This window comes from Sparus aurata, chromosome 22, assembly GCF_900880675.1.
Source record: "Sparus aurata chromosome 22, fSpaAur1.1, whole genome shotgun sequence".
NCBI lineage: Eukaryota > Metazoa > Chordata > Actinopteri > Spariformes > Sparidae > Sparus > Sparus aurata.
This window is the reverse complement of record NC_044208.1, coordinates 9,572,934-9,592,663: the sequence shown is the minus strand read 5'-3', so window position 1 is coordinate 9,592,663 and position 19,730 is coordinate 9,572,934. Positions and strand designations below refer to the sequence as shown.

Genomic DNA, 19,730 nt, shown 5'->3' with positions numbered 1-19,730 from the left:
GCAGTGAAGAGACAGCAGAGTCTAGCTTCGTCAATCAGTCTTTTTTATCTCTTGCAGGATTTCTGCAGGGTTCAAATTTAAGACTTTTCATCCACACCGAGAACACAATTTAATTCCTGTATTGCGATTGGAAGTATAATGTAAAGCCACTGGAGACAATATGGGCCGGAATTATTACACTTATTTTCAAAACTTCCTGCCGGGCAGTATATTGTAATTGTTCCTAATTATGGAATAATTAAATAAATGTAACCTGTTCTCAAATAAGCAGCAGAATGGAAGTGTCAATCAAAATGAAAATGATTTATTAATTATCTATTTTCTAATTTTTCTTCCTATTATACTTATACTTATATACTTACTAATTATCATTCTCATTTTATTATTTTAAAAATAATAGTATTTTTTGTTCACTACAAAAAATGCAAAAATTCAGATTGCTGTAAGTATAAACAACATTATATGTAACTAAATGTACATTTATATAAGATCTGGCATCTTTGACATGAAGTACAGTCACAAAATCTATTGTTTATAAATGTTTAACAGCCTGCTATATGGTTGAAGAAACATTTTTACTAATCATCTAACCCATAGATGGCAAAACTAAATGTGTAAGACAATGAAATGTAAAATTTTTATATCTAAATTTATAAGGAAACTGAATTCAAGACTGATCAGACTTTCAACGTAAAGAGAAGCGCAAGTCATCAAAATCCCTTGTACGGTGGCTGGCTCCACTTTATGTGACGGAGTTCAGAGCAACAGTGAAGAGTTCAGCTGCTGCTCCTCAAAACCAAGAGAGAGGCCAGTGATAAGGAGGAATCATTTTGGTGGCGTTCAAATCCTGACACAGTGAAGAGATTATAGATTATATAGATTATAGATCTCCCAGCTGGCCAAGGAGCTCTGAAGAAACCCTCAAGACGAGCTGGAGGAAGCTGCTGGATAAAAGGACATCTGGCCTGTTCTGCTCGCCCCGCTGTCACTGCGAGTCCGACCCAGAAAAGCAGCATGTGGTTGGAGGACCAGATACACGTTCAACTCGACGATAATCACAGCGACGGGCTGATTTTCTGTCAACTCACTATCGGAGTCAAAACGTACCGGTCGTAATCCCCATCATCGACAGCGGTACCAAACTCGATGAGGCCTTCGTCCAGTGTGTAGGAGACAGTGTTGACGCCCTCCGTCACGATCACATCCGTCTTCCCGTCGGTTCTTTCTAGATCGACGATGTCTCCCTGACGAAGAGAAGTGAAACCAGTTAGACGCGATGTTTATCTTTTATATACTTTATTGTAAAGGATGAAAGATCTTGCATAGATGTAATGTAAATTACATCTGACGTTCATACTTATAGCATTTTTTGCTTTATATTGAAGAAAAAAAAGAGAAAAAACAGGAAAAAAAAACAGGACTAAACAAAGACTTTAACAAAATAAACAAAATGCTTGTATAACAACTACTAATCATAAAAATGGTAGTAAAATAAATTTTGAAAAAAATTTGGAAAATAAGATCATTTAGTTTGATGATCTGCTTGTATTTATATACATACATTTATATTTCTATATCTTTTCAATATTTTTTACATAAATTAAAAATCAAGATTATAGCTTCTTTTCAATATATGCTATTTTCAAGGAGTAACATAAGTGTCCACTAAGGCGGGCACACGCATTAAAGTACAAACTTGAGGTGCAATTTCCGTTTCATGTTCCCCTACTACTACTCCGTTTAAATTCAGATGGAAATATATTGCAGCTACAGCTACAAATAACTTCTGAGATAAAGATTGTACATACAAAACATATCATCTTATAAATGTATGTGTGTTCAATATGATGCACTGTTATAGATTAAACTACCTAACAGATTATTGAGTAGTTCATTTTTCTGCATTAATACATTTTCCTTTTTTTACTTATATAACATTTTGAATGCAGGCTATAGTTGACCAGATCATTTTTACGGTGTACTATTAAAACATTTTAAAATGGTTTACTTCTTCCACGAAGATGTTGTAAATATTCGCACATAGCTTTAACTGTTATGAGCAAGCTCCCATCAAACATGCCCAACATCGGTTATTTTCACTATAAGATATCTCTTATTTGTCTGCAAAACACATTTTTCTGTCTTGTTCTGTCTGCTTTTTATTATTAATCAGAAAAACCAGTTCTCAGTTGTTCCACAAGTTTTAGAAGCTTGTTCCTGCTGAGGGCGAGAAACTGCTCCGGGACAGCAGCTCTGAAAACACTCGCTCAGTCAGCTGTGCGCTGAGCAGAGAGACATAAAGCTCGAGGAAAGTACAAGTGAAACAAGTGGTCTGGGGATAAAAACAGAAACTATTGAAACTATTGATTGCAAAGACAACCACAACAAATGGGCCAGAGGCAGAAACTTTTTGCCTCTACTGTTTTGTTTTTTACATGGTGCTGCCTTTTACTGTCTATGTTACTGTAAGAAGGCAAATGTGAGTCATGATTAACTGTGAAATCATATACCATGGAACCCTTTCATGTCATGTCAATTTGCAACTTGATGGAGATGCTTCTTGTTGCTCTAAACCCGCGCACACAGAGACGACCAAGTCTCACCTTGATGGGGAACATGGTGATGCTCTCCGGGCTGTCGATGCTGTACCAGATGCAGAGGTTCCCCCTGTTCTGGGCGACCACCACATCGCTGCCCGGCACCCACTGGACGTAGGAGCAGAAACTCAGCACCGTCGTCTTCACGCCGGACCCTATGTCGTACAGATGGAGCTGAGGGGGAAAGGAGGGGGAGATTTATATAAAATATTTTGTTCATTTCATCATCGAAAATTGTTCTGTTTCTTTCTGAGGGTGAGGTGAGAAGATCCACACCACTCTCACACAGCGTCTGTCCATTCAATATGAAGCTAGAGTCAGAAGATTATTAGCTTAGATTAGCCTGAAGACCTGGAACGGGGGGAAACAGCTAGCCTGACTCTGTCCAAAGTAACAAAATCTACCTACCACAGCTTTAAAGCTCAATAAATATCATGCTGTGTCTTATTATATCCCAGCGGTACGTAACAATAATTTCAAGTGACACATTTGATTACATCGATGCAACTTAGACGCGGATAAGTGGCATACAACTGAGAGGACGTTTAACCAATTAAAAATCATTAATCAGTTTAAGTTCATTTTAAATGTCGAGTGTCCGTGTGCACTACAGGTCTGATGGTTCTGACTGAAACAAAAAAAAAAAAAAGGACTGCACAGCCTCCTGCAGCAAAAAACGATCAAAAACTCCATCACTGCCTACTGCAGAGGGTGACAAAAAACTTAATAGTGAGACTTTTAATACATTTGAATCCTTTATTTCCATCATCTTCTAAAACAGAAGTTAATGCTTTAAAAGGATTTTCAAGGCCCTGAGCTGGTGCTATGACAAGCTAAGCTAACAGGCTCCTGGGGCCCAGCTTCATGTTGCATTAACAGCTAACTCGCTAACTCCTAATTCAATGGTAGGAAAGTGCAGGAAAGTGTTGTTTTTTTGTTTTTTTTTTAAATGTCCAACCACATAACAGTTCAAAAGTTTAAAATTGCTTGATTCAGTGCCGTCAGATGAGCAAGACGACTGCTCTATTATTGAATAATCTCTCATCCTTTTAGCTTGTAGAAAGAACTCCTTACAAATAGGTGTTAGGTTTTATAAAGGAGTTGGGGAAAAAAAATTATGTTTTGTACATAGAGAACAAAACACTGTACAAAAGTTCAACCAAAGGGCAAAATATCTCTGCGAATAAGAATATAAGAAATGAGCGGACACTGCAAAAAGAAATCAGGAGGCAGACTTTGGTTTGGCTGTGCTTATTTTTCAATTCCCTGTCTTGTAAAGTTTAAGTTTACATTATCACTTGAGGAAAAATCCTTCCCACTGGCTCCATATGAGCACTCACACAGCAATGTATTCTCCTCTGATGAATAAAGATTACGTATACTCTATAAGCTACAAAGGCTCCTCAAGCACTTAATATGTATGTGAGAGACCGCCTGCTGCTGTAATCAGCTGCTTTAATATCCTCCACCACCACCACCTCCACCATTTTTAATAATGCTCCGTCTATAGTTTCACCCTGGAGCTCAGCTGGCCAAGTTTTAATTCAATGAGGACGAGCAGCCTGTTGATAAGTTCACTTGAAAGCAAGTTTCAATTAAGGAGACATTTCACAACTTGACTTTTTATGATTTCTTATGGATGTGAGGTGTAATAAATCTGTGCAATGAATGTGAATATGTAAAAATGTGAAATAGTATAAATCGCTTTCAGTATATTCAGCTGCCCATACACACTTACATATCCGACAATCTGTCTCACTAAAGCTCATTTTGTACAAACTGAAAAAATGTAACACTATATATATATATATATATATATATATACACATACATACATACATATATATATATATATATATATATATATATATATATATATATATATATATATATATATATATATATATATATATATATATATATATCTATAATATATATATATATATATATATATATATATATATATATATATATATATATATATATTTATTAAAGTCTTTTATTATCATTATGTTCCATACAAGAGCAGACAAAGTTTGAAGCCACTGAGGGATTCCCAATTACCAGAGTTCTCCATGTCATCGCCCCAGGACTCAAATATCAAACTGATTGATTACCCCAGGGCAACAACTGACAACAGCACGCTGTCACTGTCATCTTGCACACGGTTCCCCAAAACATGAACCTCAGCACGGCCAAAGCATATCACAGAACAACACTGACAACTTTCATGGATGTTTGTTTTTGATAACGGGGTGGAAAATGTGAAATGTGTCTCCTCGTAAATTAGTGTAGGCGAGGAACTGGAGAAATAAAAATGAACGCAAGAAATCATCACCAACGTGACGATATGTTGTGGTTTATAGGAATTACTTTTGCATTAGAGTACCTGAAAGATTCTGTACTGGGTTTAAGCAGTTTCTACTATAACACAGCAATGAGTGAGAAAAGTCCAAACTGCTTTAAACTTTTCTGTCCCATTTCATTGTCTGTATTTGGTCATTTTAAGACAATGAAGGATAAATTCAGGGAGCTTTTATGCTGTATTGTTGTTAACCCAAGTAGATGCCAAACATATTGAGATAAGGTCACTAACAAATTTGATTTTAACTATTAGTTTAAATGAAGACAAATTTCAGAAATAAGGGAAAAGGAGATAAAGACAGTGATGTTTGACTTTTTGACAGGAATACAAATGTAGTAATCTTGTTAGACCCACTTGAACAAGATCCAACCTGGGGCCACTGTAGGAGGCGAAACAAACTGGATAAAACAGCCGAAAAAAAAAATAAAATCTTCGACCAAATTCTACGGAGCCCCAGACATGAAATGGTCAAAAAAATAAATAAATTGTGGCCACAATATAGCTATAACGTGCGCATGAAATACTAATTCGTGGCCACAAAATACTAAATTGTGACCACAAAATACTAATTCGTGGCCATGAAATAAATGTAACGTGCGCACGAAATACTAATTAATAATATCAATATCATTCCTGGACAGCTGGGTAAGCAAATCGAGTGCACCTTCTCTACAAACTGCAATAGCCCACGTGATGTCCTTAAGGTGAGTGTCTTATTCTGTTCTCGTCAATATCTTGTTAACCCACATTTAGGCAGTGCCTGATCATCTCCTTTGAAAGTAGCATCATGTGTGTCAGACTCTCAGCTGAGGGAATACAGAGGCTGTATGAGCCGCAGCATTTAATGATGCCACTGAACGGAGCCGTGCAGTTACTGTAGCGCTCACTGTAGGTATCGCCTGTTTTGTTTGCACCTCTTGAAAGATATAACTTATAACATTTCCATGTAAAAATGTCTAAAAGCTACAAGACCTTTGTTTTATATTGTGCACTTACATTTTCAAAAATGTTTCCTGCAGGGTTCAAAGGCACGAAAATCTTTTATATTCAAGCGAACAGTGTGTCTCATCGGGTTGCTAAAACCTCCTGGAAAACATTAGATGATACTTGAGAAGGAAGTCTGTGAACATGAATGAATGTAGTGTGAATAACAAAAAACACTTTACCTTGTCTGTTAACATTTCTGCCTCTGATAGATTTTTATCTACAATAGTGTTAATTTAACAATGAAGACAACAACTCCCAGGACCGTCATGCTACTTCATGTATCATCGGCCTACGTCTTTCAATTTCATTGTTTTGATCGAGAAACCCCTCCCGGCAGAAGTTAGACACTGTGCAAATTAATGTTAAATGAAGAAGAAATTAAATGTCACCTCGACTGTGTACTTGTATATGGATGGGTTAGCATCGAGTCTATCCCCCTGTGGACTACCATGAATATAGCATTATAGATGTCACTGTCTTGGTTTTCTGGAACAAAAAATGACCATACTTGGACGAGAGGGTGGAGCTGAGGAGGATATTCTGATTAGATCTGACTGAGAACCCGAGGACATGCGGTGGCAGCGGCTTGTCAATCACAAGAAAGCCACGCCCTAAAGCATCCCCTGAGTTATCTCTATTTCACACTAAATAGGACCATAATTTACAAAACGAACATCATCCTGTGATAAAGAAGACGTTAAGACTATAGACTGGGACCATAAACCCATTAGGAAACTGTTTACTGAGGTAATAAATCAAATGAGAATAAACTCACATATGATCGGGTTCTTCTTCAGTTGCCTCCTGCTGGCCATTAGAAAGAATACACGTCTGCAGTGGCTTTACTTTTCAGACTCGGAAGCACCGACCAAAACGGGCACAAGACATGTTTTGGGCGATGGTCGTGGCCATTACTCTAGTCATGTTCCAACAAATGTGCAGATTTTTCTACTTTACTAATCATCATCCTGTCTATCATTCGCCCCTCTCCGCCTTCCGGCCTCTCTCTCTCTCCAACAATCCCTCAGGGTGCTGAGGTTTCTTTCTCACCCGCAGCTTCTTGTCCCTGAACAGCAGTTTGCGTCCGGTTTCATTGAGCTCCAGCCAGTCAATCTTGGAGTCGTGGCTGAGGGTTCCCAGATTGAAGCCCCCGGCCAAGTCCACTGAGGGGAGGAAAGAAAAAAGGACAACTGAGCAGCGGTCAGACTGCCACTGTGCCAATGCATCTGACTAAATATCGGCCTTTTATTCAAGACTAGAAATCAGGCAGTCATTTATAATTATTACTGATTCTATCAGGCAGAGTGAGCGGTTTCTCCACTCTTAACTCACCGGCTCTGGGATCAAGATCATATTATTAGTCGGTCCATATCAGACCTACATCAACTTTTTAATTAAAACGGAGTGTGGTACAGTCAGTGGAAGAGATACGGTTCAGCTGATGATCTACAGCGATGGCTGTAGTTGCAGCAGGCCAGGACTTCATATCATATTATTGTGGTGAGTAAGAGACACAAGCTGGCCGTAATATAGTGATGATAACACATCAGCATGTTCTCCAATCAAAAGGCATTTCACAATCCCACGGCACAAAATGAACATTTAAATCCGCAGGAGTTGACAGTGCTGCTGATGACTCACTATTCCTCGGTCAGGTACGGAGAACTATTGTTCTGAAAATACACCAGCTAAGCTGTTCTCGCTTTGGAACAAAAGCTCATCACCCACGGCAGATTTAAAACCACATTTGGCATTTAAGGATGAGGCTGGCATTATTCTGCGGTTGGCTCCATTGTTGTCCACAAACACATCGGTGAGCCAAACTGTTGCGCTGCGTCTGACATAGTCTTTCAGTTTATTTTGAGAGAATCAATCAGTGTGTATTAATCCGCCACGCCTGATGAATTAACAACTTTGTTTCGCTTTAATGTAAAGCATGTGCGATTTAGAGGAGTAAAACCAGCAGTGTGGGGGAAAAAGCTTTGTTTTTAACCCCTTAAAAGGGACAGTTCACCCCAAAGCCAAAAATACATATTTTCCCCCTTACCTGTAGTGCCATCTATCCATCTTGTTTTGGTGTGAGTTGCTGAGTTTTGGAGAAATGTCTGCCCTCTCTCAATTATAATAGATAAAAAAACAACTTGCTTGTGATGCTCAAAGTGCAAAAAAAAAAAAACACATCTGAAAAACTCAACAGGAACGTCTGAAGCTAACCCATCGTTTCATGTGAGCACTGCTTTGTTTCTGCGACATTAGCTAGCCTTTCCTCCATGAGTACAAGGCACGCTTCCTTCTGAGCAGTGATACAGAAAGAAAATAGTTCCTACATGAAACTGCTCACAACAACAATGTCTGCGGATTACCTTGAGCAACCGGGTCACGATTTCTGGGTGAGACATTGCTGTCGAGTTTTTCAAGTGTGTGTGTATTTTATTTTTTTAGCTTTGAGCACCAGAAGCTGAGTAACATCTGGTTTCATTACACTGGAGAGAAGGCAGACATCTCCAAAACACGGCAGCTCACACCAAAGCAATCTACATGAATAAACAGCTCTACAGATAAGAAGAAAACAATGTGTTTTTGATTTCTTTTGCGGTGAACTGTCCCTTTAACCTAGGCGTCGAATCAGACCTCTTGTTACTACACCGCTACAACAGACAAACACACATTCTTACCAACAGCAATGGTCTTTATATCAATCAGATATGCAAGCTTCTTGTTGTCTTCCACCCCTCTCTGCTTCCTCTCATTTATCCGGACGCTACGAAACACAAACACAGGTTTAAAAAACATTAATCAGTATGACATGGCTGACTTGACACTGATTTACCATTTCTAAATCCAGTGTCAGCTCAGCTTAATTGGCGTCAGCTGCTGTTCATCCTACTGGAAATCCCAGGACAGCCCTGATCATGATGTTGTCATGCTACAGTGTCCAGCCAGAGGCGAGGAGCAGTCAGAGTGTCCTGAGACCTGCTGACGGCCATTAGTCAGTCACCTGGGAGCTGTCAGCCCTGACACTTTTGACAGGGCTGAATATTTAAAAACGGATGTGTGCTGACTGGCAGACACTGACACTGGATACATGATGTCTGCACAGCTCAATGCAGCCATCTAATGGACAGAGCTGGAAACACACAGCCTGTTTGGGAATGATCATGGACTCTGGTCTCTTAGTCGGGTATCATTAACATTTTCCTACGTCTAAAACCACTTGCTTGCAGTCACCTTGGAGATGAAAACATATGTTATCTTAAATTGCAGTCAGACATATTATAATAGTTAACAACCCAAAATTGTTACATATATATGTAGAAATTGCTCATCTCATTACTCTAAACTGTCACTAAAAAAAGGCAATTGTGTACGTATAACAGTGACAAATGGCATCAACAGATTGATTTGAAATTGAGACATAAGAATTTGGACATTAAACTAACTAAACTCTTCTCTTTTTTTCTTTCTTTCTTTTTTTTTTAATGCATTTATTGTATTTTTGTACAAAATAAAGAAATACAGCATAGTTCATTCAAACCTCTACACATACAAATACAGAGAAATTTCTAATAACAATCACAGAGAAAAGGATCAAATCAATTTTATAACACATGATTACAAATGATAAAATCTGGACTAAAATAAAATGTGACATAATTATCAACTTCCAGGGTCTCTTCTTTGCCTCTGTTATGGTGTTTGTATTTCTAAATATGCATATATTCTGTCGGGAGCATATGAAATACAGATACATATACAGTAATACAAGCTCTGAAACTGCTTTTAAAGTAGATTCACCCAAAAACCTACAGATTTCATCACTTAGGTTGGTAAAATGTCTATATATTTTGATCAGGATATCTAAATTCAATTATTTTTTTAAACAAAGAAAAAAGAAAAATCAGTAGATCGGTAATATCTCTCTGACTTATCCATGTTTCTTCTTTGTAAGCCGACAAACCGGTTGCGGTGTCACCAAACCAGCCTCGTAAGGTGCGTTTGTTTTTGGTGTAACTGGACCTACCTGATGAGGTGAGGGTTCATAAATTCTGTTCTGACTGATCCCAGGATCTCGTTGTTGCTGTACTCCACCAGGCTCAGCTCCCCAGCATTAAAAATCATACACACCTGGAACAGAAAACACAGCAGAAGAAAATATAATGGGAGCCGTGGGTAAGGGATGTTGACAGCCGATGAGAAGATCAGACTTGACCATCAGCAGATAGATTCATTAGACGACTAGCTGTTGAATTCATGCTAAAATCACATATCCACTATCATAAAAGCCTGTGGTTGGTTTATTTGCTTTTACACCAAAACGCAAACACTTGACAGTTCGATCGTTTAGTCCTCACAAGGGCTCAATTGACAGCTTTTACACCGGCACAAATGAAACAAATCTACCCGGCAAACGGGCCTGATTTCCCCCAATCTAACAGGTGAGCTGTGAGCAGTACCCACAGACATGACAGGACCTGCAACACAACCTTCACTCTAACGGTAGTGTAATTATACACCACAGTTTATTGCTCCTTGGTAAGTACTGGTCTGAACTGGTTGAAGTGTGACACAACAGCCTTCTCAACAATACACTTCACACAGCCACTGTACTCACTGTCTCATTTTCAAAGAAGAACTTCTCGTTTCCCCCAGAACCGGGCCAAGGCACCTGAAAGAGAGGCAGCAGAATCATACAGTAATACAGGCTGATCAGTCCACTTCTGTTTATTGTGACAGGTAAACAAGGAGCCAAGTATGTGTGAGGCGTTTTTCCAAATATATCTTTTCGAGGCTTTTGATGAAATACCTAAAATGAGATTTGTCTCTATTGTATCGGTATCCAGGCTTGGAGCAGAATATAAATTACGTGGCTATTTCAGTAATTAGTGAAGTAATCCAAAACAACAATAACAACAAAAACTGTATCGATCTGAATACTTCTGGATTGAACTCTGTAAATATTGTACCTTAACTTAAACATTGGACACGTGCAAATTCCCTTTTTCTTTTCTCTTTAATTATCTCAAAACATTTTTAAAGCAAATATATCGCATTAAGCATTTTAAATATTTAGATTATATTTTAAAAACATGATAAAAATCCTTGAGAAGATGAACTATAATCTAATAAAAAAAATTTCTTCAACCAAAGTATTATAGGCTGTTTCTAGTTACTTCTTTTTTATTATCTGATCACATAGTCTTGATTGTATGTAATCTGTTACTACCCGACCCTGAATGGGATGAAGGAGGAGGATGAAAAAGTTTGAATCCTACCTCGCTCAGTTTATTTGACAGCAGGTCTCCCAGCAGAAGAGTTTCGGAGGTGTGAGCCACCAGGTAGCGATCTTTCCCCATGATTTTGACTTCCTCTATCTCGTAGCCATAATAGGACTTCAGGACGACCCGTGTTCCCGTAGATAAGTTCCTCACTATCACCTATAAGAGAAGGAAAAATAGAATAAAGTAAGCCATCGCTTCGTTCATATTTTGCAAATTATAAGGGCAAAATCGATGCATCCGAGCTATGGAATTTTAGTGACCAAGGTCTTAAAGTTTATCTACACACAATGGATTCAACTTCCCTTTAAAACACCACTTTGTTAACTTAGTCTGGGAGAATCAGGGAAGAAAAACTGTCAGCACTCAGTAACAAGAGGAAAGAAAAAGAGTTGCTTTTGAACTTTTGGCTTGAAAATGTAATTACACATCAGCTGCCTCATTAGCAGACAGAATTACTTTCCCAATCATCATCTCATCAATCTAAATATTTATCTTTATTTTTTTCAAGCCAGAAGCAAAATCAATTTACGCACTAATTAACTTTTGATCTTTATTGTTAATCAGAAAATCCTAGATTGGGTTCAAAGGCCATTTTTGCACATTTCTATCTGTCGTTTTTCCACAATTAATATTCTCTTTCAGTTTGGGCCAAAAATAAGCAATTTTTTTCGCAGCTTTCACGGTTTTTCAGTACAAATAAGCATTTGTTCTCAGGAAAGACAGCAGACCTTTATTCACATTTTGTTAAAAACTCAAATAACGTGAAGGCTGGAATTTATTAGTTTGGTCTTGACTTCTACTCATTGTTGCGCACTTAAAGACACTGCAGCTTTTCTCTGGTTAGGACACGTGATTAATCGTCTTTGTTTTCTGTTTGCCTGCGTCTCTACCTGGCTCAGGCCGACGTAGGTCATCTCAAACTTGTTCTTATAGATGGTTCTCCGCAAGCAGCAGTCAAACAGCTCCACTCCTCCACACAGTGTTCCCTGTCAACACACACACCGTAAATAAATACACTTGCTACTATAAATGCAATTGTAGAATATTTACTTTATACCCACTGCAACCAATGACTGCTGCCACTTTGATTATTTCACCATCTGTTCATATTAACTTTGACAGTACATTTCGATCGTGATTATCTAATGCTTGCTAACTTGAACACAAGGAGACAACAAACAAATATAAAGACAGGATTGTTTCCTTTAAAATATTACACTTCTTTAATGATAAAGTGTCGACTAAAACAGCAGATCTCGCTGAAAATCAGGCATTTTTCTTGTAGTATATTCAAATTCCAGCGTATCCCTAACCTTGAAAACACAAACGAAAATTCCAAGAATTTGTGTGAACGCTGTGTTCAGTGTGAGAGGGATGTCAGTCTGACACCAGGTTATGTAAGCGACCAGAGAAACAACTCTCCATGCTGGCACACGTAGTTGAGCCACTGCTACAAATCTCTACATAATAAGTAAAGAGCTGTAGGCTGGCGTTTAAGTCACACAAAAATAGTGTTTAAAAGTATGGATAAAGTATTTACAGCGCAGAGGCGTGATCCGTCTTTCTTCCAGGCCAAGCTGGTGATGGTGTAGAGGTTGACGATCTCTTTGGGCTTGGCCTCGTCCCACACTCCTCTCCTGGGAGCCCAGTTGAACACCCGCAGCCTGAGTGAATCATCAGGAAGAGAAAAACAACTGAATTATCTGAGATGACTATTATAAATGGTGACCGAGGGGTCTCTTTGAGCTGACAGATATCACAGCACCGTCTGTATATCATCTGGGACACCACGATACTAACCGGTCGTAACTGCCGAAGACCACTGACTGCCCGCTGGGGCTGGTGGCGGCCACGGTGAACTCCCTCTCCGTGCGGTCGCGGGTGTAGTCGAAGGTTTGCAGGATGTGACCCTCTCTGCCGTAGGCCACCACCTTCTTGTCACAGCCGCCCACCATGATGCTGTTTGCACCCCAGGCCAGAGCGTAGGGCGGGCACGGGTGTATCAACAGTTTACCCTGTGTCAGAGTAGGAGTGTGAAATGTGACAAATTCAACTGTAAGATAAGAGAATAAAGTAACGTAACATCATGATGGACATCGATGTGCGAGGCTGTGAGTACCTGAGACTCCCCTGATCCTTCGTCATCAAAGAAGTAACGCACGACGGTCCCGTCAGCGTGGCCGGACAGGACGCCTTTAGCGGAAATGCTGAAACAAAAAAAAACATACAAATATATGATACCACAGAAGAAGAAAGTAGGTCATTTGTTGGATTTTGAGAGTATCCGTCTTTTCCTCTTTTTTTCCCCAAATGTTTTGGGAATAAAAAAACCAACAAAGAACCTTATAGTAAATATACTTACATTTCAATTACGTGACATTACATTAAATGACATCAAATAAAAATATGCATTTACTTGGAAGCTAATGAGACAACGCAGGACTCGGTGCCGTAGATGGTTGATGACTTGTTTGTCTGAGTGTTGGCGAGGCGAACCTATAAGCAAAAAATAGAACAACTTTTATTTAAAACAAACACAATTTTTTTTTTTACATTTGACCAAAAAAACAGAAATCAAATGTTTATATCTTTTGCCCCAACATGTCAACAAATTGTTTAAAGACAAAAAATATCAGTATGGACAAATTGATCTGATGCAATAATAAGACTACAAAGAACTCATATGTGCATTCAAAGTTGGAAAAAGACTGTAAGCACTACAACATTCACTCCTGTTGTATCTGCTGTCCTGTTGATACTTCTTTAACACTCAAACCAATAATAATACATGAACAAAATGTATGTTGTAAACTGTAATATTAACATAATGATTCCTTTTGTTGATTAGAGGTGGAACATGTTGCTGACTTACCTTTCCATCCACTAATCCGTACACAATTGCATGTTCTGCAGGCCACAGCAGGCAGGTCACAGCACTCTGCAACACAGTGGATAAAATGCTGCTTTAAAGAGACGGCAGAAAATCGGAAGTTGAAACTTTCTACTGGAAAATAAGGTTTTCACACATGAATGTGCAATTAGAGTCAGGATCCTACGCAGGGACCCCGACAGCCAAGATCTCCCACCTCATTACTTCTAAAACATACATATTTAATTACACACAGTTAACACTAAAGCAGCAGCTAGAACTGGACCACCTATGCAGCATCTTCATGAAACATTTATGATCCCATATCAGCTTTACAAGGCCTCAAGTCTACTACAACATCTGCAGAACATGCTGACTCACTGGCCAAACATCTTTTCATCAACATTAGCTTTTGCAGTAGTGACATTATTATCTATTAAATGTCTACTCATGTTTACTTACTGTCTGAACAAACTTGTTGCAGATGGCTTTCTTGTCACCCCTGGGAGAGAGAAGACACCACTGATAAAAATCTGTTTGCATGGATAAATACACATAAATAATAAAATTGTGATTATTGACGGAGACCAGCATGGAAAGGACATTACCAATCCTCCCCGATCCTGTAGACAAAGATGATGTTGTCGGATTGTCCGATGGCGATTTTGGTGGAGTCCGGAGAGAACGCCATGTCATTGACAACATAGCTCTGCTTTCCATACTGACAAAAGATTACATGGGACTGATGTTATTAGTCATAATTATAATATAACACATACTCAGGGATTATCTAACCTGTAACTGCTTATAGGAAAGTCTTTCAACAATAAACTTGGAGATGCACTGGGCAGGACTTACAGGGATATCAGACCTAATTCATTATCACAGGATCGTGCACATCCTGCACTTCATTTGGCATGTTTAAATCGGTTTTTATCACTTTATCTCAGAACAAATATCACTGACTATTATTGTATATCATTAATATTTTACTTATGATCGACTATTCCAAGGCTGTAACTCTTTTCTGCTTTTGCTCCTGAGCAGATTGTCTTATTTTCTGTTGCAGCTGTGTAATGTTTTGTTTGCTACAGTGACTTTGCGTGTGAGACAGCATGAGGCTAGCTGCCCTCCTGCCTCACCTTGGAGTCCAGGGGTTTGGTGGAGAATTTGTCTCTCCTTTCTCCCTGCTCGTCATACAGCAGCACCACCCTATCAACGGTGCACACGGCGAACTTGGTGTTGTTCGGTGCCCAGGCCGAGCATGTCACTTTGGCAGCACCCTCCTGTAAAGGCAGAGGAAACAGACAGCAACGTTAAGAAGTGACTAGCCGAGCATCTCTTTAGCTAACTTTAGCTGACTGTATTTACATACGTTCCGTTATGTTCTATGACGGCACGGGCTCCATGGTAGATTTGACTGTTTTAAATGTTGAAGTTGATAGAATTTGCCTGGTAAAAACCACTGCCAAAACAAACGCTTACATTATTGTTGAGACTCACGCTTTAGCTAAGTTGTGGCGTATTAGCAATACGTTTATCAACTAAGGAAACTCAACGCACCACCGTTGCTAGCATGAAAAAAATGTAAGTTAACTATAAAAATATGAATTTAATACTATTTAATCACGGATCAGTAAAGTCACTCAGATGCCGAATAGACAAGAGGAAGTTAAAGTTTCGTTGCACCTTTCGGTTCGTGAAATCAGTTTGATCATAACCGTTACACAGTTAGACTGTCACTGATGCTGCTCTCCATCAGCTAGCATTAGCTTACTTGTCACTGAGCTTACCTGGGGTGTTAATAGTGTCTTCAGGTGCTTCAGTTGCATTTTCGGTTTCTCTTCAGGAAGTTCGAACAGGGAATGGTGTTTATGATGCTGCGATAAAGCGGAAATATTTAGATCATGGACACATTTTGTTGAGCAGCTCTAAGGTAGCAGCTAGCAGGGAGGACATCTTTGTAGTAAACATAACTGTGATCTCCTTAGTTACCGCTTGGGCGGGGACTCATGGTGCGTTTAAAACTCTAGGAAACCGCAGAAGCTTTCACCGCGTCGTTTGTATCGAAAATAGTATAGAAACACTGTAAAAGCGGGGAAGCTCTTTGGTGTCACTTTAATAGCCAGCATTATCATCTTAATTGATAGTTCATACGCTATGACACGATGCATCCATATATGTAAGTACAATACTAACATATGTGGGTGAGCAGATGGCGGAGAAGGAAAAAGAAAAGAAGTGGAGATGCCGGGGATTGAACCCGGGGCCTCATACATGCAAAGCATGCGCTCTACCACTGAGCTACATCCCCTTCCATATCCGTATTTCCGAAAGTAGCATACTTATCGTAGTTTCCATCAAATGTGTATGTTGGATAAAGTACTAGATATATTTCAACTGGTTGTCAGGTGTTAACAGAGTTGTCCCGTCTGAAGCACGTCGTTCGTGCCATCGTCATCATCTTAAAATCATCAGGGTAATCCAACTTCATTGGCTAACAATGTTTTTGCCTGTTTACCAGCTAAATGATCTAACGTTACATATTCAAGGAAAATAAACTGTCAGAAAGATTGTTGTGTTATTGTTGCATTCATCAGATTCACAAAAAGTTCAAAAGTATCTCTGTATTTGTACCCTGAATGTATCCCTGAAAGCTGCATAATGTTTTCATTTTCTAATCAATTTGAAAAGGCAAAAACTTGACCAAAGCACATCAATTTCAAGCACTCCCATCAAACAAATTTGATTTTTAGGGGTAAGCCTACATGACTTTAACTTTAGTTCTAAGATTCAGTTTGAAATATCTGACCATTACTCATCAATAAAGCAGTTTTTAAGGTCTATGAAAGAAATTATGACCAATATACAACATTTGTCTCCATTCCTAGCTCCTGTGCGAGCGATGTAAACACTGACACTCCCCTGGTCCCTGAGCTCCCAGTCAGAACCAATAGCTGCATGGCTAACTAAGCTAACTAGCAAATGGCAGCTGTAGTCCACAGCAGTTAGTGGGTACTCCGGTGATATGCTGACCCCTAATTGTTTTGAGCATGAACTTGACAGGCGATATATAAGAATCTAAGTTGAAGTCATTCAACAATAAACTAAAACTATAAACAGCATGTGAAGAAAAAGTAGTTTCAACATTGTTTTATCTATGTTTTATGTTATAGAGATATCTATCAAAGTTAGCATGCCAAAGCTCCTGTGTAAACGCTCCCCTGGATCCCGAGCTCCTGGTCCATACCAGTAGCTGCATGGCTAACTGAGCTAAATAGCTAAATACAGCTACAGTTAGCATGGCTACACTGTTGATATGTTGCCCTCAATTTTTGATGATTATGAATTTGACAGGTGGTCAATTCTTACATATTGCACCTTTAAGGTGTCACAAAGAGATAAAGCAGTAATGTGAAATATGTTGTTAGCATGGGAACAGCAGCATGTTCTTTACAGTTGTTACTGTGACAGAGTTAGGCAGCAGTCGATACATGTGGAAAAATAAAAACAAGAAATGCATATAGCAATAGTTATGACACCAAAGTTGTGGTCAAAAGGTTGTTTCTTAGATACAGGAAAGTATGGGGTCAGAAAAAGTCGACTATATGGTTCCGTCCTTCAAATGATGCTGTTAAACTGTCCTTAAAGAAGGTACTGTACCCTTGAGCTACTTATAAGGAAAACTGTAAACATCTGATAATTCATACAGTCAGGCTGCTCATTAATACCATTTGTTTTTCTTTAAATGACCACAATGAACCAGGTGATGAGTCAAACAGGTAAACAATGCAAGAGGACTGTGACTTTTATCAGCTCTTGTATTTACCCCGTGTTGAAATACATGTAGGTTGAGACCCGTGAAACAATAACTGCAATGCATTTAAAAGGTACATTTGGGCCAACAGGCCATCAAGTACTGACCAATAATCACATGGATACTGACTGTAAAAATACACTGTTGAAAAAGTATTTCTGCTATTTTATACTTATACACTACCATTTTTTGGATGCCAATGTTGAACTTCACTACATTTATTTGACAAATTTAGTTGCTAGCTACTTAACAGAGTCTGATTATCAAAATAAAACACTTAATTACTCAATCTTTCATCACAAACCAAACTTACCTTGACCAGCATCAGCATCCTAGTGGGAGCAAAAGGAATTCCAGCTGTTGAGAAGTCGCTGCATATGCTTGCTGCTGCAGGTTGGCCTCCCAACTTCCCGCGAACGTGGTGACGTATGAGTGACGTAAAGCGGTGTTAAGTTTTCTGATGATGCCGGAAATAAGCAGCGTTGCCTTCAAATTAAAGCCCCACACGTATGACAACATGGCATTATTGTTAATACAGATTTGAAAACGCATAACCTTGGAGGCTACCTGCGAAAATGTTAGAGTTAAAACAATGAACATAATGTAAAGCAGATTCAGATAAAAAGCCACAAAAAGCTGGTGTATAACAAGCATTCAGATCGCTTGTTATAACCAAACACCCTGCTAAAATAACTGACTTAAAGTTGAATTTCAAAATTGCTCTATTAGATTTTATTTTCTACAAAATCCCCCATATGTATAGCAAAACACATTGCTTTACAGTTCTTATTTACTGATGTTGATATTATAAAACCAAGTGAAAGTGACATGCTTTAATTACAGCTCTGGTGAGCACACATCAGTAGAAAAGATCAACAAAAGTGATTGTAGCAATAGTTTTTATTAACAAAATGTGTAATGCTTTGTAAAATGTGACCTACAATACAAACTCTGACCTACTCAACACACCCTTTCAAAGTGTTTTCAATCAAGATTACACGTTACTTTGGCATTATTGTATGACTTTACATTGTAACATGTCAAAAAGACCTGGAAGTACAGATAATATACTCAGTTGTTTTCTTTCTTATAATAAGGAGGACTGAAACTGCCAAAATCAGAACTAAATCAAGAAATACATGAATACATTTTTAAATGAATAAATATAATGGAAATTAAAAGGTAGATTAAAACAGAAATCTATTTATGTCACAATGTATGTGTACATTATCAATGGCACATTCATTTTCTTTATCTTTATTTATCGTATTTAATGGCACATTGATTCAGCTTTTAAATATATCTCAGTCCTCAACATACATGTAGGCTCTAATTTTCTTTCAAAGAATGACAGTCAGTGTTAAACAATTTCATTACTTGATTTTAAATTAAGGAGTATTATATGTAGTTGAAAGGTGCACTATGTAGTTTCGGGGAAGGAATTCTAGTCAGATGAGAAAGATACTCACTGACTGTTTTTTGTATGCCTAGACAAATGAAATAAACAACCTGTCTTCATTTTCACGGCTTAATAAAGTGAAACACAATTTCATGCTGTTTTACTTTGTTTATATTTGGCGGACACTGCCACCTTTCAAGCTTTGAACAGTGTTTTGGAGACCTTATTCTTCTCTGAGAACAGCTTGTTTATTCAGTTATGGAATATATAAATATCCCTGAGTTTGTACTATTACTTCATTAATACTGTGAATATTGAACTGAATTTCTTCTCTCAAACTACATAGTGCCCCTTTACTCTACAACCCACAGCAGTTAATCAATGTACCTTTTATTTTGAAACATTTTGCCGGAAGCG

The 19,730-nt window shown here is 38.5% G+C and overlaps 1 protein-coding gene and 1 non-coding gene across 2 annotated transcripts in view; both read right to left on the bottom strand.

The window, feature by feature from the left end:
* Positions 1-15,929, bottom strand: part of ift172 (intraflagellar transport 172) — a 45,223-nt gene extending 29,294 nt beyond the window's left edge. Inside the window, exons 1-17 of the mRNA XM_030405891.1 lie at positions 15,891-15,929; positions 15,240-15,383; positions 14,706-14,818; positions 14,560-14,599; positions 14,101-14,166; positions 13,645-13,724; positions 13,348-13,435; positions 13,029-13,243; positions 12,769-12,892; positions 12,119-12,214; positions 11,223-11,384; positions 10,562-10,615; positions 9,971-10,074; positions 8,625-8,710; positions 7,000-7,112; positions 2,604-2,771; positions 1,108-1,244 (exon numbers count right to left, since the gene is read on the bottom strand). Of these exons, the coding sequence (XP_030261751.1) occupies positions 1,108-1,244; positions 2,604-2,771; positions 7,000-7,112; positions 8,625-8,710; positions 9,971-10,074; positions 10,562-10,615; positions 11,223-11,384; positions 12,119-12,214; positions 12,769-12,892; positions 13,029-13,243; positions 13,348-13,435; positions 13,645-13,724; positions 14,101-14,166; positions 14,560-14,599; positions 14,706-14,818; positions 15,240-15,383; positions 15,891-15,929 (1,829 nt within the window). The remainder of the gene's footprint in view (positions 1-1,107; positions 1,245-2,603; positions 2,772-6,999; positions 7,113-8,624; positions 8,711-9,970; positions 10,075-10,561; positions 10,616-11,222; positions 11,385-12,118; positions 12,215-12,768; positions 12,893-13,028; positions 13,244-13,347; positions 13,436-13,644; positions 13,725-14,100; positions 14,167-14,559; positions 14,600-14,705; positions 14,819-15,239; positions 15,384-15,890) is intronic.
* Positions 15,930-16,339: 410 nt separating this feature from the next.
* On the bottom strand, positions 16,340-16,411 carry trnaa-ugc (transfer RNA alanine (anticodon UGC)). Its single transcript has one exon. It is a non-coding gene; the product is annotated as a tRNA-Ala (tRNA).
* Between the last annotated feature and the right edge of the window lie 3,319 nt (positions 16,412-19,730).